We start from the raw sequence: 19,252 nt of genomic DNA, 5'->3' as shown, positions 1-19,252 counted from the left end.
GAATGATTATTTTCTCCCACCACTTCAAATAATTGCATATCAAATCGGTGGTCAAGGCATATTTGTAAACAAATACACATGGTCGGCTCAGGAATATCCTCATTTGAAGAAGTACCCATCACAACCCCAAAATATCATTACACAAGAAAACATGGGTCTAAAATCAATACAGTATACTTATTCAAACAGACACTGAAATAAGGTATCGGTGATACTATTCTGATGTTAACAACAGAACATCTTCTCATTTCACAAAACTCTGTGTCTCATACGCATATTTAACATATACTATTATTACAATGCGGGAAATGTTAGTGACGTCACTCAAAATGTACTTCCGTCAGTACTTCAGGTTCAGAAGGTTAGCGCGTGCATTCTATCATAACCAAGGGATTGACAGAGAAATCTCTCACGTCTAAAATTGGAGATAAACCGGTGAACTGTGAGAGAAGAAATAAACTTAATCAAGGGTGTCGATAATATATGAACTGTAATATACCCCTGACCTGACCCAAACATCTACACGACCTATATCCCGTACCGAATTCAAATAACCACACAAACTATATACTTAACTAACCTTAGCATCCACACAGCCTCTTTTCCATACTTAATCAAGTTTTCACATAACCTATATCTTAAACCTTCCCAAACCATCTAAACAACCGATACCCCGTACCTAACCAAAACATCCACACAACCAATACTTCGTACCTAACCCAAACATCCACACAACCAATACTCCGTACCTAACCCAAACATCCACACAACCAATACTCCGTACCTAACCCAAACATCCACACAACCTACATCCCTTAACTTACCCCAACAATCACACCACCAATATTCCTTACCTAAATTAAGCATAAAAACAACTTATATTCCGTATCTCACCCATACATGCTCACAGGAAACCTCCTCTATTAGAGACAAACATTCACGCTACCATTGTAGAACTCTAACAAAGCTGGGTAAAAAACATCGCATTCTCGTCCCTAGGTAAATAATTAAAAGGTCAGAAATGGTTCAGATGGAAACCTTAGGGATTTAATTAAAAACTGCCTTACGTGCGCAATTATTTCGTGCCAACTGTTCAATTCTCGGACACAATGGTAACATTTGCTATAGATCAATGGTCTCCGTGACCAATATCTATAACATACGTTGTTATCGAGTTTTTCTGGCCCAAGGCAAAGAAGAGAAAAACATCTTTATACCAAAGACAAAGTGTTGATAATCAGTGTCAACATATGACCTTTGCCAAGAGCGTTCACCCAATGAAGATTAATTAGTGCTGTTCTTCTGTGGAGATTTACTATTCTCTAATTTACGTTTGATATTGTTCACGTACACAATCGGGTAGTTTCTAATGAAAGCAATTAGCAGAAACCATGCACCCTAGAAAAATATAGATAAATAAATGAATATTAAATGAGTTTGTTTCCATAAAAAATCCTCACACACCCAACCGCATTAGTAATGCCTAGGTGTGGAATATCGTGTAGACAAGCTTTTTATTTCAAAACTTGTCAATTGTTACCATTAAACTTTTACCTTCACAGATAACCGCCAAACTTATCAGGTAAAGAGACATTGGTAGTATTAAGTCCTTCCAGGGAGTCAAACAAACTGTTCATGCTCGCAACAAAAACCTATAAATAGTTATGGTTTGTACAGGACACGAAAAAGGACAGGTCCTCAATATAAATTGTGTTTAGGTATTTTTTTGAACATATTTTATTTAATTTACAGCAACGACGAGATATTTTCACTTGAATTAGGCACTCTTGTTGGCCAGGTAAAAGCCCACGGAGTGGTCTTACTGTGGGAAGAACCGGAATAACCGGAGAAACACCCTATCGTCAAGCAGGTGATCCCCGTATCTAAGAACGTCCAATCGGGAAATCGGGTTTTTATTTTAAAAGCTCTACCTGCACGAAATTATCTTTAGTCTTCATTTTTATCAACGACATCTTGTTTCTGCCTGGATCGTTTCCTTTTTAAGATAACAAAGATGATAAGAAGCCCGACAGACACAAACGATGATGCTCCCATAAGGTGAAAAGAAAAATGAAAAGTGTTATTGACGTCACGAAAATAACCTGGAACAGAATAAAATGAATACATTGTTGATGTCTTCTTGGTTACATGTATATATAATTACAAAGACAAGGACTTATTCTAATAAAGATGTAGCATAGAGCATTACATACAGGACATACATATATACATACATTTGATACAAGGATTTTATTATGATAACCTTAGTGGCAGGACATAGATACATTTAATGAGCAATTTTAATTAACAATATATGATAGACATACCTTGTTGAAAAGGGACAAAACCAGTACATCCAGGTGTTTATATTACTAATCATGCATGATGAATTCCTTAATGCTTTACCAGTTATAGCTGAGGTGGTATTTCATATCTGAGATGGGATATACAGAAATTTGTCTCACATTATGTAGAGTCAATCACGCGTACGATTGCAAAGGGGTAACAATATAGATATATTTTCGTGGTTGCCAGTTAGTAGAGACTCTCCCTATTTATCAATTCTCCTGACCCCTTTAACTCCTTAACTTAGAATTTCCATTAGAAAGCATTACAGATGCATTATAAATTATGCAATGCTTCCTATTGAAAATTTTAAGCTAAGGAATTTCCTCAAGTTATTGGAAACTGGCCCCTTCTACATTTTTCTTACCTAACACAGGTACAGCGAGTCCTTCAAACAAACATATCATCAGGATAAATATAGCCATAGCACTGGGATATCGGGCTTTCCCAACAATCTCCAGCATCATTGGCGGAAACAGGGCGACGATCATACCAGCTGTGGAACCTAGTATAGCGGCAAACACCAGTAACCGCAGAAATGATGTGTAGTATACTGTAAACTGAAGGACCAATCCAACAGCAACCTTGGAAAAACGAAGAAATTCATATTGTTACAGATGTCGTCAGTATTAAAGTGTTAGAAATGATATTTTGTCTTACCTTATATTTTAAAACAACAGGGAATATCGACATTATAACAAAAATGTAATGCAAGATCGAAAATCGATATGATTAACCGCAGGTCAGTGGCATAATCATTCGAGGATACCGCCGCCAAGTGACCTTAATCGAGGACGTTAAACCCAAACAACCAACATAACTTTTATTCTATCAACATAACTTTTTTTCTATCATTTCCTTCAGTGGAACATGACCGAGATTCTAGCTGATATCAATTAGAAACAAATAAATATTCTGTATTGATTTGATTTAGATACACTCACCTGCGAAAGAGCAACAATATGGTCCGCAGTGATCCATGACAGATCAGCTAGAAACCCTGCTGAAATTCGCCCGACGAAGTCCGAAATACAATACACGGAGACAATGATAGCAATCCGCTGGTCTGTTATACCAATATCTCTGGCATATGTTGGAATGTAGATGTGAGCACACATCATCGCTACGTTTCCTAAACAATAAATTACTAGAAATAGAAGAAATGAAATGTTTTTCAACAATGTACAATCTATCTTATTTTTACATTTAATAAAACATCCTTGCTCTTGTTGTTCTTCTTCCATTGTGGTGACATGGGTTTCCATTGTTTCAGACTTATAACAGTTAGATGTTACATCTTTGTTACTGGAATATCTAGCGCTACTTGAATTGGGGGATATTCTAACCACGCTATCATTGGAATCGTCTTTGTCTGTGTGAACATCCGTACATCCGTTAAACTCATCAGATGCTTGTTTCTGAATTAAAGGATGTGACGAATTAGGGTCTTCGTCACTTTTCTCGCTTTTGTAGCATTTTTCATTTAAACTGTCGATGGATGGTTTTTGTGGACAGTTGTCAATGTAGAATGAAGTCGGGCGAAGCAAAGCTGCAGCTACCAGAGAATTGAAGGTGATACCAGCAGTTATCAGAAGCCCTCCACGCAGTCCATATTCGTCAAATATGTACCGATATAGCGGTGGCATAATGACTCCACCAAGCGAGTTTCCGGATACAAAAACAGCATTCGCTATCCCTTTTTTCTTGTCAAAATATTCTCCAATAAGTATATAAATTGGTGGAATATTAAACGCTGCGCCCATACCTAAAAAAGATGGCATAATGAAAAGGATTACTTTAAATTTAAAAACAACTTAAATTATATTTGTATCGTTTTACGTCCCATTGACAATATATTGACAATATTGGGAGTCATTAAGGGACAAGCAAATCCAGAAAAGCGCGTTCACAAATATAAACTCCAGATCAAAAAATGTTAAAACGAAAACATGCCTAATTCCAGTTCAAACACAGGAGGTACTCCTACAGTCTGTTTACCGTTTTACATCAAACGTATTTCTAGTACATTTGAATTAAATTTGCAATCAATGCGTTATATTCAGAGATGTCTTAAACATTTGCACAATGCGGTTATATACCCGGAAAGGTCATACTACCATTAGGAAGAATTGCATACAATACGATGATATATTATACAGGATGGCAATCAATTGGCAAAACTTTATTATTGATTTGAGATAAGGGTGCATTTTTTTTCTAGATCTGTAACACACCAATTTAAAAAAGACATTTCCGGTTTTAAAGTTGAAAAGAGAAGGAAACGGAAAGTACGGGTGCCGAACATGCAGACGCCATTAAGTTGTCATAGGGGACTGGTTGAACATTCATGTGTGAATCACAACGAATTTCTGGTCGTTGTGATATTTTTGTCGAAAAGATATCAATTCCAAGATGTCGAATATGGTCTAAATATATAATTAATTGAATCACTGTTAGAGTCTACATGCGATTTCCGGAATGTCAGCAAAACAACCTGTACAGCCTGGGCTCTGGATACTTAACTGACTTACAAGCTATACAGTATGGTATTAAATTAACAGTAGATACAATAGATTGACATGTGGCATTTGAATGGTCAGCTTTCGGACAGGTGATATAATTGACTTAATTGTCCTTTGTCTGAGACTAGGTGTCATACCTGGTCAGACCAGTTAAGTTACTCAATTAACTTACAAATGTAACCGGACAATCATATGGCAGGAGTTAATTCGGAAACAATAAATGAAATGAATTATATATATATCATTTTCAAATGATTAACAATTGTTTGATATAACATTACATAGCTTTAAAAAATAATATTGTCACAAAGCAAAAATAAATGGCAAAATTATCCAAAATAATGAAAAACATAAAAATTTTCCTATGAGCACTATAATGATAAATTCTGTATGATATGTGTATTGTATATGAAAATGTCCATCGCAATTTCCTTCTCGTTCTTCATATGTACAATATACAAATGACTTTGAATGGATCATGGTGTAATTTGATGATCTGTCAAAAGTTATAAACATGAAAGTTGAAACATGTATCGAAACGCAGAGGTAAATCTTAAAAAACAGAGTAGCGGTAATTTTCACTAGGTTATCACATATGATCTAGTTAGAAATATTCCAACGACAGCGAGGTCATATGCACGGAGATGGCAAAGCACCATTACGGGAAATCATACTTAACACAAGATTATATATTACCAAGGATGACACAATAAATCATCTATTGAAAAGGATTAAATATTACACGGTATTATGTAAAACAAAGGATAATATACTAAATATGTAATACATAATATGATAATCAGCACCTTATTAACGCGTTTGCGATCCACCTTTTTAAATTGGCAATCTTATTAATGATAAAGACGAAGTTTCACTGCCTTCCGTCTGTAAAGTTATCTTACATACTAAATCGTAGAATATCAGGAATATTTACATGCGAATCAGTGGTCATCAATGGTTATTTGGCCCTTTGTCATAACCAGTGCGGCCCTATCACCTCACATTTGTACACATTACACTATATGCCTCAGCAATCGCTCAGTAATCCCCTGACAGATTAAGTTCGTATTAACACCATAGTATGGTAGAGTCAGTACCGGTTGCGTTATCAGTGACGGTTGAAGGGTGGAAGGTTACACTTTACTTTTTTTTAAATTAACACGGGTAATCATGTTAATATAGTCATTTACTGATGTAAGGATTATATTTTATGTGCTATGAAATTGTATTTGTTAAAGTTTACTTGCTGTATTAACATGAACTGTAAAATCGGTTTCATTGGCTAAAATTTTACCAGGACCATTTTTATTTTAATCACATGGCTAAAAATTGCATTGTTTAGGCTTAGGTTTGATGTATTTCTTGTTATTTGTTTTTGTGATCACCCCATTCCGGTGCTCTATCTAGCTCAAAAAGTTACAAAGTTAAGAAACACAATATTTTTCGTACCGATGTGCCAAAAACAGCATTTAAAAAATTAAAGAAAGAAAACAAAAAATGAGTATTCCAAACAAATGTTAATAGGACATTCTGACCATCATTTAGAACATAAACAGAGCACACTTATTAAAAATAGATTGGCAGTAGTAAAAGGACTTTTTTATCGTCTCATACGTATTTATATAGACGTACGCCCTACTTTAAAATATTGCAGTAATAAAGTATATGCTGTTGCGTTTCATAAATTTCTAAAAAAACAAATACATATCTTACGATGTAACCACCTATCAAAAGTTTGACATTTTCTTTATATATATTTGCTATATGATTTTCTGCCTAATAAACGATTATAGATATATAATTATATTACCGGCGCTATAACATCTTAAAGGGACTTAAATATAGAAATAAATATAGGGTTAAAATAGAGCATAACTTACCTACGAGGATGCTCTGCGAAATAAGAATATATTCCAGCCCAGTGGCAAAACTACTGATACCGTATCCGAGAGTACAGAGTGTTATTCCAAGGAAGACGGACGCCCTTATACTCAGTCGCTTGAAACCAATAAGAAGAACAGATGCCGCTGTAAAAGAGAGCTAAACTTCCATTACCTGAGCTTGATTGACTTGCAATACAATACATAAAGTAGAGTAAAAATGTATGTGACGATCTCTTTGTAATATTTTGATACTACTAATCTAACTTACCAGTTACATCCAGACTTCAATTACTGATGAACTTCAGTTTATAAAAAAATAAAAGCACAGTCTGTAGTGGGTAAACAGCATTCTCTACAATATCTCAAGCTGATGAAAAAAACTTTTTTCAAACCATCTTCGATTCTACAACAATTGGTTGCACACTTTACATATTATGAAGTAAATGTTTCCTTGCTACTGCACTGGTTTTCTTGTGATCAAGGTTCTAAAAACCTACCTGTGACGCTGAATACCACATTCCATACTGTGTTAATCATAGCTGTCATGAACACCGTTCCTTTGAATTGTCGAAGGAATTCTATGAAGAAGATTCCAAACGATTTCTCAGTCCCTACATTGATCGTGGATATAGCGAAAGACCCTGTTGATATGAAATATAACAAATTAGCTGCGTACCTCATTAGAGCATATCATCCTTGTTAACTAAACAAAAAGTTATACGAAGAGATACAGTTTCTTGTTTAACAAAGAGGACGTTGAGTTAAAAGTAACAGTCTTAATATGACTGCTTATATTTACACCACTTACCAAGCAACACCATCCAGGCCCAACCTCTGTCCACCGGTATTCGAGCGTCTCGTGCGTCTGTCATCGTATCCAACTATTAAAAGAACAATATTTTGTTTGCAAACAAAATAAATAACAGTATCTGCTTTAAATACAAGGATCAGCGTTCTTTTTGGGGGGGGGGGGGGGGGGGGGGGCATCTTAATTTTTTTTCAGTTAAGAACATGCAACCATATGGGGTGACCTGCTACCAGGTTCAAGTACAACATGTCCATATATAACATTTCGATGTGATAACAACTCGTGTCTTCTATTAAAGAGACACTGAAGAGACCATAATATATCATCTGCCCTCTATTGAAACACTTGGGATATTACATCTGTTCTTTATCTGCGGAATGCTTTTCTATGCTTTGTTTTCTTATGCTTGGTGTCTCCTTGACACCTGTCCTCAGGTAACCCTAGCTATTGCGAGGACGCTTAAACTCCAAAAAAAAAAAAAAAAAAACAATACAACCTGTGCAAGAGCGGGCAAGAATATACCCTTAAGTTGAGAATTCGGACTTGTGAGAAAGGCCATGGTTCTGTTCTCTGGCCGCGACATATAAAAATGGTAAACGCTTCGCGCTCTGCATTTTAGGGAGTGTGACAGGGTTGGTGTTATGCTGGTGTCGTACAAAGAAGAGGCCGTCCATAAATGACTATAGCTGTTGATAGGACGTTGAGCAATAAAATAGTACCCAAGCAGATATATTCCCCTCGTCGTGTCGACGTCCCCTAATACTATGTCACCTCCTCGTTAGCCTTTTCCAAGTAGTCTCCATTAGTGAAGTACTATGTCTTTGATTCTAAGCGTTTGAAGGTGTGTTTTTCGGTCAACGAAGATGGCGACTTCGGGCAAGTATCGTCTGCCGTCGGCAGAAGAACGAAGAACTGCAAAAGATATTGCAGCAAAAGGATGCTAAGGTAATGATGGGAATTCGTATCTTCTATGGTCAACAGGCCATGGCAAGATATTTTAAAGCTTCGATGTTTCCACATAAGACAGATGAAAGGATTAATTTTTGCTGGTGTTCAGTTCAGAGAGAGGATTGAAATACCTTCAGGAAATCTTGAATGCAATCTAAAATATGAGAATATTAAGAAAAAAAATGGACTTGGATATTGGCGGGCAGGATTTCATATATATTTGCAAATTGTAAAAGGAATTTTAAAAGGATAACGGGAAATTGTTCACCATCCCTCAATATCTGACGTGATTAATGCTATTCTAATTTACAAGATTTGATTGACGGCGGTTGCTATTGCTGTGCTGTAATAGGAATGAACACTGGCTAACCTCATGGCAAGAATTTCTACTACTGGTAAATATAGCCGTATAATAACCATTATGTAAGAACAATTAGCATTACACTCCTGGATCAAAGTGCGGTAAATACCAGACATATCATGGAAATGTTATTTCATGTAGTCGAGTAATGCACTAAATCCTTTTACCACAGTATCATTGACCACAGGAAATATGAAAAACCAGCGACAAATGTGGTCAGAACCTTCCCACTACATGAATTATTGTTAATTCTGGTGGTCAAGTCTATGTATCCATAACTCACAATTTATTTTTAACTTTTCCAATAAATACCTTGTGTGTCCTTTGAACAATCCTTTGAGATAGCAGGTCGTATACACTGCTTGTAGAGGTTTTAGTCCCCGAATATATTGTTACCTGCTTGTCATGTTTTGATTCATTTCAATAGTGTTAATCACTTAATGCTCAGAATATAGTGCACACATGTTCTTTAGAAAACCAATACTGGCATTTATTCTGATTTATTGAAGTTATGGGTGTTGCGCCTTACACGATTTTGACATTTCTTTTGACCTTTTGTTAAATTTCGAGTTTTGATCACCTCCAATGATCACATTAGGCACTCATGAGTCTTAGAAGGCCGAAACAGTTGTATGGTACAGCTCAATCGATTTTGACTCTACTGTATCCAACTCTGAATTGTCATGCATTGTGCTAATACTTTAGTCTTTTATACAATCCTATTTTTTAACCATAAACTCATGGACAAACGTGCGCAAACCATTGACCTGGAATCGGCCTATGCTACAATCGTACAGTCGTACAATCGACAAACTTCCATTCTACATGTAGTTCATGCAATAAGATGACATACATGAGTGCAATGAATTTTAGACCTATTTGAAAGAGGCTGCTCTGTCTCCAGCATTATCAACAACTATTACGAATAGAATATTTTACATGAATTGCTATGTCTTGTGGAATTTGATAAACTCTTCAATAATTCGATAGGCAACTCGCTTCAAGGCTCGTCGTATATCAAATTATTAAACTTTTTTATAGGTTCCATATGTCAAGCCACGAGTGTCAGATTATTTTTATCACATACCTATGTAATCTTGAATGTTTTCTTCGGATTTGTATATCACACTTGTGATTAAAGATGTTTTATCGCTATACTAGCCGGTACTACTTTTGAGGGTAAACTGAAAAGAGACAGTTCATTGAATTGGAAAAAAAATAATGGAAGCTGTGTCTAACAACTTAAACTTAATTATCTGAGAATATTTTCAAAAATTCAATGAATCAAAATACAAATATTAATCAATCAGACGCGGAGTAATCTGTCTCCAAGGTGGACAACTCTTACGAGGTCGTTTGCTTGTGTTGATATTTGACATCTGTCATCGATATGTTTTCTCGGTAGGTACGTGTATCGTTATCATCCAGTAATAAGTCGATAGGTCTGCTCGGTAAAACTTTAAGAGAATGTATATTTATGACTGACGCTTCTGTGGCTGTGTCTACTGTTACAAAATCCCATAGCAACTCTCGGATTAACATTCGGTAAAAATGATTTTTTTAAGTATTCTTTTCCCCGGATGCTGACAATTTGATTACGGTCGTGTCTAAACTCGACATGCATCGGGTTTCAACATATTTTGTAATCTCGAGAGTGAACTCTCCTTATCCTACATAAATAAATATGAAAGAGTCTAAAAATAATGTAGCGCAGTACTTAATTAGACGTACAGCAGTTCGGCAGCAGTTTATGTTATTAATACTTGACGTAAGAGATTGATTTCGTTTTGTTCCTTTGTTTTTTATCCCTGGACGGTTAGGTTATTTATGACCAAATAACATTAGCAAACGACGCAATCAAGAAACATTTATCAAAACAGCATTAACCAGCTGAATGATATATTAACTATGTTAAAAATGAACATTAATTACAAACAAAAAGGTGTATCAATCATATTAAAATGTTCATTCAAATTTCCCTGCATTTATTTGGAATGCTATTCAAAAGTACAGCTAGAAGTACATGATGCAATATTGAAAAAACAGGAGAGTGCATAGCGATGTGTAAACGACACCGTAATTCTAAATCAAAGAAGAAAAATAAAGTTACTTGAAGACAATGGGGAAGTACATTTGTTTCGAATTCACAGAAAACTATAAGATATGAATTAGATTGATAAAAGCTTGTTGGAGCTAGGCGTTGTCTTAGCAAACACTTATCCAGTTTCCGTTGTCAGGTTTCCTGTATGTCACACAAGGGTCTCTTCTTGTTTCATTTTATTGCAAGCATTGATCAAGCAGCTTCAGGTCCGATAGGTTTTATTGGTGAAAATGAAACCCTTTGGAGAAGTAATTTGTAAATCGTTAAGTATGATATATACATAACCGGATATCACTTTCGGAAAAAAATAGTCTCTTGTCTCCAACTCAGATTAATGGATTAAAAAAAGGATGGTCTCTGACACGTTACGTGTTGTCAGTATTTCAATCCATTGCTATCATTCTTATTGCTTAGTTTGATGTAAAGTTAATTAATGATAATACCAGTGTGAAATAAAAGCTCAATAAATGATATTGTACTTTTGTGCACTATTGTGCTTGAATATTCAATACCCAACTCGACTCTGTAACGTGATCATTGCTTCCGTCACAGTACCTGTATGCCTCAAGGTGGGCCAGTTGATTCGATCTATAAGAAGAATGGCAGGAAATACATCAAAGATCGTTAGAGACATTGTTGAAGGAAAACTCTTGAACTCTTTGAAAAGCGACTTTCCGTCAACATATTTAAAGTCCGCTTCAGCGAGGCTTCACCCTAAGAACATAACTTCTACTGGTTGTCCTCATCCATAGATAATCCCAGAGTGTGAATCTACGATACATCATAGTAACATTACCAACGCAACGTTCCCCAATGTAAAAGCCACCTTTGATACGGTAGATCATAACCGTCTGGATATGTCCGATAGACTCTAATCTATTTTCTATCATATGGCATTTCTTGACCCTTATTTGTTTTGATACCTCACACTTCTAATTAATTTGCTACTACTTTATGAGTAGTATCGTATTCCATACGTTTATTTCCGTCGTGATGGGATTGTTCTGGAACTTCTAAAAGAATATCATTTCCACTCTCTTTCCTCTCTTGAGTTTCAGAATTGTCTACGTGGTAAAAATGATATGAATCAAGTGGCTGATATCCATCTAACGCGCAGGTGGAACATTATAATAACCTCCAAAAATGACGGATTCTCTGCCGCTTTCAATTTTCATTCGATATCTTCTCGGATTTTCGGCCGCTTTCAATTTTCATTTACTGCCGTGTCATCATTCTGTTTTAGGCCATAGCAATACAATCGGAAACGATTGAGGCTCCGATTTCCTAGCTTCCACTCGTCATGAACTGTCACATTTATTTATCAAACTAAGGGTGCCCCATGTGAGGTGCAACCAACCGTCTCCACTGGACATCATTGAAGCTCCTCAAAGCCAGTCATCGTGGAAGAAAGGTAAAACTATGCCAATAAATATTTGATAATGACTATTCTTAGGCAAACCTATAACCCTCGCTTAGTTATTTCATTTCGGCCGTATTACGCCAAAAACGGTCCATCCATTTCGGCAATCTGTCACCAGGGATACTGACGACATTTCTAGAATACCAGTGAAATTACGATTTTATTTATTGATTTTTTTTTCATCACCCAGGAGAAGTGTATATCTGTGATTACTTCTTATTCATCAAGTGCCTTCTTTGGTGACCACAATCATCTGATCATCGCATGTGAGGACACCTGCCATCGATTGTGTACATTGCTCCACCTGGGTCGGTCAAACTTGATTACATTATTGACTTTGCCAAGAACCTTTTATTAACATTTTGGATACCTTGGTAATCCGGTCGAAGATGCTGCTACTGATGGAGGGGTCTGACAAGACAAGATGGCGGACGACACGAAATTGTCGCTTATCAAGAAAGAAAGAAGATTATTTGGCATGCAACAGCAGGTCGACCGAGACATTCGCGAACGTCAAAATTTGGATAAAAAACGGATCTTAATTGACTTTTAAATGCTTTGAGGTTTTAATGAATGGTATGCGTTAATATCAAATAGACTATAATTTGAAACAAACCATTGCTAATAAGTTTCTGTTTTGATTCAGGCTATTTGTATAACGCTTATTATCGTAATGCCTTTGAAAAACACTTATATTTGGGCTCCCTGTCAACAAAATTCAGTGTCTCTCAAATAAAACCCGACATGGTGTCAGAAAACGGAAACGAATTTAACATTGAAGGTGAGAACAAATGTTTGTAACTGAAACGATGCTCATAATGTATTTACTTCGGCCGACCCTTAAATTGCAAAGAACCTGCGGAAGGGGTCATTTGAGAAAGAAAAAACTTCCTCCGGGCTAAAAAGGAAACATAAACCACAACATATATAAACGATGATGTACTCAAGGTCCCGAGGCCGATGATATTCTGTTATTGTCAGGCCTCACAGAGGACAAATCTATAAAGTTAGATGTAGGGAAAGCCGATTTCGAAAACCACAAAACAGCTTGAAAATCGACGAAATATTCTTCGAAAGAACAAAGAGGAAGCTGTCAGCAACTGGAGGGATAGGAACGTTTATAACGTCGCTCCATACTCTCCAAGAACAGGGTGACTACGGTATTTTAAAAGACGAGATGATAAAAGACATACAAGTAGTTGGGCTGAGAGACAGACGATTGTCCAAGAAACAGTAATTTGACCCGGCATTCAACCTCACCAAAGTGATTATACGGGTCAGACAGACAGAGACAGTAAAACAACAACAGCCAGTCGTAAGAAATGATACTGGAGCCACAGATCAAGTAAGTGTTAAACGTATTGCCAACACGAAAAGAAGAAAAAAAACACTAATAAATCAGAAAATAATAGCACTCGCTATGACAGGTTCATCTAAACTGCACACAAGGGACAGATATCCAGCTAAAGATGCTAAATTTAATGGCTGCCAGAAAATAGGACACTGAAAAAGATGTGCAGGAGAACAAAATACATATTCTACTAATCAACGCGTGCATGATGTGAGATCGCAGGATGAATGTGACAAGGCATTTCTAGGAGCGGTAACTGATCATGTATCGTCCAACTCAAGGAGCATACATTTTCTAAATTACGAGAAAATTTAGGAAATTTGAAAAATAGATACCGGTGCCGACGTTACTATTATCCCGGAACTAGTATACCGGAAGGTGAAAACATGCCGTTTAAATCAAGCTGACAAGATACCGGTATGAGCACGACAGAAAGAGTTGGCAGTTTGAAGTCAATTCCGAGGCATATTATACGGGAAAACATAATATCAACAAACTATATATGTAGCTAAGAATGTAGTACAACCACTGTTGAGACGGTAAGCAAGAGATGCAACATTGTACAGCTAGTAGAATAACTGAACATGCAAACTAAAATCTCTTCATTGTTCACAGAACTAGGAAAGTTCGACGGGGAGTGCAAGAACTGAGACGAATGGAGGTTTTGAAAGTAATTTCTAGAGTCGAAGGACTGGTGTGTAGACATGGTCGTAGTTATTCCTAAAATCAGAATGTGCACTTGCTACGCAAAACTGTCAAGAGAAAAATCAGATGCCGGCAGTAGGTCACATAATTTAGTCTGTGGAAAAATTCAATTTTTTTTCACAAAACTTTATGCAAAATCCGGATACTGGCAAATTTAACTGCGTGAGGAGTAATCTTTACTTAACACCTTCATAGCACAATTTGGGAAATTCCGTTGCCATATACTTTCATTAAGGATATCTTCATCCAAAGAAACCTCACAAAATATAGTTACACATTCTTAGAAGGACTTGTAGGTTTGTTATATCAGATGGACGACATCCTCATATTTGGAACAGACTAGGAAAACATGGAGATACTTCAGAGCTTGGAATTATCACTAAGTAAGAATTAATGTGTCTTCCCCAAAGAAAATGGTGTTGTTCCTAGATCACATAATTGATAAAGAAAGCGAAAGAACCGATCTTAGCATGATAGAGGCCATGAATGGTACATCAGCTTGAGAAATTGGGAATTCTCATCAAAACGTGCTGACATCTCAAAACCTCTGAGATACCTACTCAGTGTCAAGAGAGAGTGGTGTTGAACATTCACTGCTATAAATGCTGAGATCAGCTCCATCCCAATTTTTACATTACATAGCTCAAACTTTAGTAGATTTATCATCCAATGAATTCACGGAAACAAGAAGAGGATGAATGGAGAGCGGTCGCATTCGCCTCGCGGGCAATGACAAGTACTGATCAGAACTACGCTCAGATTAAAAAAGGAAGTTTTAGCGGAGGCATTTGAGAAATTTACTACACCGATCACAGAGCTTCCGAATGAGACTCAAGAGAAATACATACACTATCTTATATATTCGCCTAACGACAATCATGATACAGAACTTCAGACAGAAGGATGTGCTTACGTGAACTATATATTGGCATCGTTGCCATCATCAACAGATGAAATCCAGAAAATTGGATACGGGCAACTGAAAGAGACATGCCAAGAAAGCATGGAATAGTGCCAAAAATGATGACCGGGTAGGAGAACCCTGTCAAAACCTGAATATATATATATTGGCCAGTCGCGGCTGAACTTGCAGTCAAGAAAGGTCCCCCCTAATGCTCAGCTCTAGAAATATGATAACCAAGTGTCGTCTAGATGACTATTTTCCTACATATATAATTAAAAAAAATCTAGATGATGATGATATAAATACCTGGAGAGATCAAGGAGATAACCAACACATCCCGCTCATTCATAATTAATTCCGAGCAAGAAGAAATTTGAAGGAGCCACAGAGACTTGGCCAAAATATCTAGTCTTTGTGTTTCAACAAAGATATTGAGATTTCATTTGATCCAATGGAAAACTATGAAAAAACTTCCATCTCCAGATCTACGTTCGAACCAGGCAAGGAAAAATTTACAAACAACCAGAGAAACTTGATCTCTAAAGAAAGGTGTAACAAACATTTGTTTCTTAGTTTCTAGGAAACAAGTTTTTGTTCCAGGAATTTCCAAGGCATGCTCGAAGAAATAATGTTGAGCTTCAGTTGGAAATTTTATTCAAATAACATTAATGTATTTACATAATCATAATTTAATGACAAGGACAGGTTAACTGTACTATTTCTAAGTAAAAGCAAAAATATATCATTCTTCCAGGCGCTATCTTAATTAATCTGATCACAATGTCACATTGAGGAATACTTAATGTTTGGTTAAAAGGAATATTCCCCTCGATTAAATTTCAACATTTACAGTATATCACTAGACATATATTGCCGAGGTATAGACAGTATGACCACCATTCTTACTGTCAAACTCGGGAAATGATACAATTTAGTACAGCAGTAGGTCTACTACTGTTTTGTGTGATAAATACAGGCATTAGTTAAACTCTTAATCAATTTAACAATTTAATCAACTGTGTTGTATTAAAATGATTGTTGAAGGAGAAGCTTTTTGTGTATGCCTTTTTTATCATTGGTAAATGTGAACGCTTGAAGCATTTTCCTTCGATTGATACCTTGATCGGCCAAACAAATATTGACCTCGCCTACTACGTTAACATTATTTTTTGGTGTTGATAAATCGAGGTATCGACCTCAGCCAAATGTTAGGTTGTATGTTATCACATATATTTTCTTTGTGTGACATCACACATAACGCTTGTTGTCGCTACAGTTTGTTCAAATGCGGTCTTTATTACCAAAGGCTGAACACCCAATAAGCTAGTGCATACATTTACCATGAAATTTGTTTCCCCTGTGAAAATATTGCGTGAATTAATTTAACTACAATGTGAGTTATGTCCTTACCCTATAGGCGAAGATATCAAACGTTAACTTGTCAGGTATGTGTGTCTTCTGCTTGGTCTGTATCTGCTGTATGTGTGTGGGACAGAGGGTCGTCGTCTGTATTTACACACATATTAGCCTATATTTCACAACTACTATGACATACTGACAAGTACTCTATCAAGCGTGTTCGAAGAATGCTGTATAGAAGCGAAACGCCGATAACAGTGGCCTATGATAAAGTGTATCTTTTATTTGACTACATAGGTTATACCAATAAGCGACAACCATCGCCGATACATTTGTACGACAGGGAGCAACAACATCTCAAGCTCATATATGTTTGAAGAGAGTCTTGTAATTTGTAATTCCAATCACCTCTCTCTCTATCTCTCTGTTATCTGCTGTTATTCTCTGACCCTATCAACTCAATTGTGATTTAATAATAGTTTGTATCAATACAGTGATTCAAACTAGAATGAATGTTGTTCATATGCAGTTGTAAAACGAATATTTTAATTACCATGTTGTCTTATGATTATTTCTGTTATTATCTTAACCTCAAAGTACATCTACGAAGTCCTAAAACAGTACCAGTACTAAACGAGGAACTGTGATGACTAACAATCATCACTTCTTTATAAAGAAAATGTTATACCTACATGAGGGGCGTGTATGCGAGTGTATTTAAGTGGAGTGTATGGGGGAGCGGAGAACTAGCCGGGGATAGACGTATCGTCGCGATCATCTACGGGGCTCAACGTCGGACATTGCTACATTAGTCAAAGGTTTGTTATAAATATGTATATGTTAATTGCTTAATATTATTAGACCCATGACAATTTATTGTTGCACGTGATAAGATATTACGCGAGTTTTTTTCAGACTAATTATACTATGTGGCTTTTGTTGCTTTTAATTTTTACTCGGCTAATTATGGCTTGGTGTAACAAAAGTATCTTTCTTGATAACAGCATCACTTTCTTATATAGCTGTATGGCCCTTGCTTTTCAAACATTCACATCAAATTCTTCCATTTATTTACAAGGTGTTTCTGATTAAATAGAAATACTTGAGGTCTGTTCATTTTCCTGTTTGCTTTACATCTGTCCCTCCTTGCATGTTTTCTTCTTTTTTTTATTCATTTCCTCTCGCTGTATCGGTCTTTTAGTTTATGCCTTGCTTCTGAGATGGAGTTGAGTTTAACATATAATATTGAGCAATGTATCTCCTTCTCTATCATTCCTTTAGTGTGTTCATTCCTGCATTTTTCTTTCCTCCAATTGACCGATATATGTAATGCTGTTGCAGGTCGTGACGGATTTGTTAATAGATAATAATTGACTGACCCGTCTTTTGATTAGGATGTGATATACAAAATTGAATCCGCTTTATCCGAGGATGCTTCAAAGCAAACAAAATCACCATGTCAATCCCACAGAGGAAGCATTCTAAGAATTCGTTTAATTTCTCTTAATGACACTCATCCTTCAGGCCCCAAAGGACCCTGACCCAAACTTCATACACATGCTTCAGACGGAATCAAACGTTTATGACTACATGTATTAACCATATATAAAATGATGTTAAGGACGATGGACGCCGCGCCAGGTAATAATCTGACGTTCGTTATTAAATTAACGGCGGTAAGGATTGGTTCGGTCGTCGTCAGCATGATGTGACCTAGTCGAGTATCATATTATACAAGTTAATATTTCGCTGGGATTCATTTCAAAATGTCCTGCGTTGCCACATCTACTGTAGATTCAGCCTTTACGTGATGAGCTTAGATGCAGCGAGGACGTACGTAAATCCTTAATATCTGATCCAATAATAGCCAGATCTTATTTGAAAACGCCTCTATTGAATGCAATACTTGTTACCAGTTTCATGTCCTCCCGACAGCTAAAGCCATAAGAGGATCATAGGGCATCTCAAGGGCACTCCATTTTTATCATCATAACTACTATAAGAATATCCAGAGCCACTAATGTACCGGTAATCAGCCCCAGTTTGTTAGCCTGTTTTTCTTGGAAGTTCTTTGGATGTAGGTTTTTTTTTTCAATATTTTTCATTTTTTTTTTTTTTTTTTCATTTTTTTTCTTTTCTTTTTTTTAGGCTATTAAGTCAAATATGTGATATCCTTTTCGATCCTCAGATCAAAATGGAATGTAGACTTTTATAGAAACAATAATTGTTATACTTTATATGATTATGCTTTGTAATACCTGTAGTAAAACGGGAATATGCCTTACTACTTGCATGTAAATTCTTCATTCTCGCCATTATCGGCATTTTAGTTTGCTACTCTCATTTAGATTAGGTTTCTCAGAACCTTGTATCAAATAATCGTACTGCTAACAATTAACCGATGGCTAATAAACAGTGATAATGAGGGATGAATTTTGTATTAATTAAGTGGTGATTTCTTATAAACTTAATGGATTATTATCGGTTGACTTTGACTTTGTGTTGATAATTTCTTGGCATGTCGCGTCATAATAAATCCAATTC

At 36.2% G+C, this 19,252-nt stretch overlaps 1 protein-coding gene across 1 annotated transcript; it reads right to left on the bottom strand.

Annotated features, from left to right (window-relative positions):
• Positions 1–1,758: 1,758 nt before the first annotated feature.
• Positions 1,759–16,858, bottom strand: LOC117341713 (monocarboxylate transporter 12-like). The gene is made up of 7 exons (XM_033903576.1): positions 16,760–16,858; positions 7,560–7,632; positions 7,249–7,392; positions 6,749–6,895; positions 3,291–4,111; positions 2,714–2,930; positions 1,759–2,102 (listed from the first exon to the last, which is right to left on the bottom strand). Exons 2-7 carry the CDS (start codon positions 7,621–7,623, stop codon positions 1,948–1,950), a joined length of 1,548 nt encoding a protein of 515 aa, XP_033759467.1. The 5' UTR covers positions 7,624–7,632; positions 16,760–16,858; the 3' UTR covers positions 1,759–1,947.
• Positions 16,859–19,252: the final 2,394 nt, after the last annotated feature.

This window comes from Pecten maximus, chromosome 14 (genome assembly GCF_902652985.1).
Source record: "Pecten maximus chromosome 14, xPecMax1.1, whole genome shotgun sequence".
In the NCBI taxonomy this organism is placed as follows: domain Eukaryota; kingdom Metazoa; phylum Mollusca; class Bivalvia; order Pectinida; family Pectinidae; genus Pecten; species Pecten maximus.
Note: the sequence above shows the minus strand (reverse complement) of the source record. Positions and strands in the feature narration are given on the sequence as shown.

Coding starts and splice junctions, on each gene's coding strand:
- LOC117341713 (XM_033903576.1), bottom strand. CDS start 7,623: ATGACAGACGCACGAGACGCTCGAATACCGGTGGACAGAGGTTGGGCC. Junction 4,112..6,748: donor TTCGCAGAGCATCCTCGTAG/GTAAGTTATGCT, acceptor CATCTTTTTTAG/GTATGGGCGCAGCGTTTAAT. Junction 2,103..2,713: donor ACTCGCTGTACCTGTGTTAG/GTAAGAAAAATG, acceptor ATTCTGTTCCAG/GTTATTTTCGTGACGTCAAT.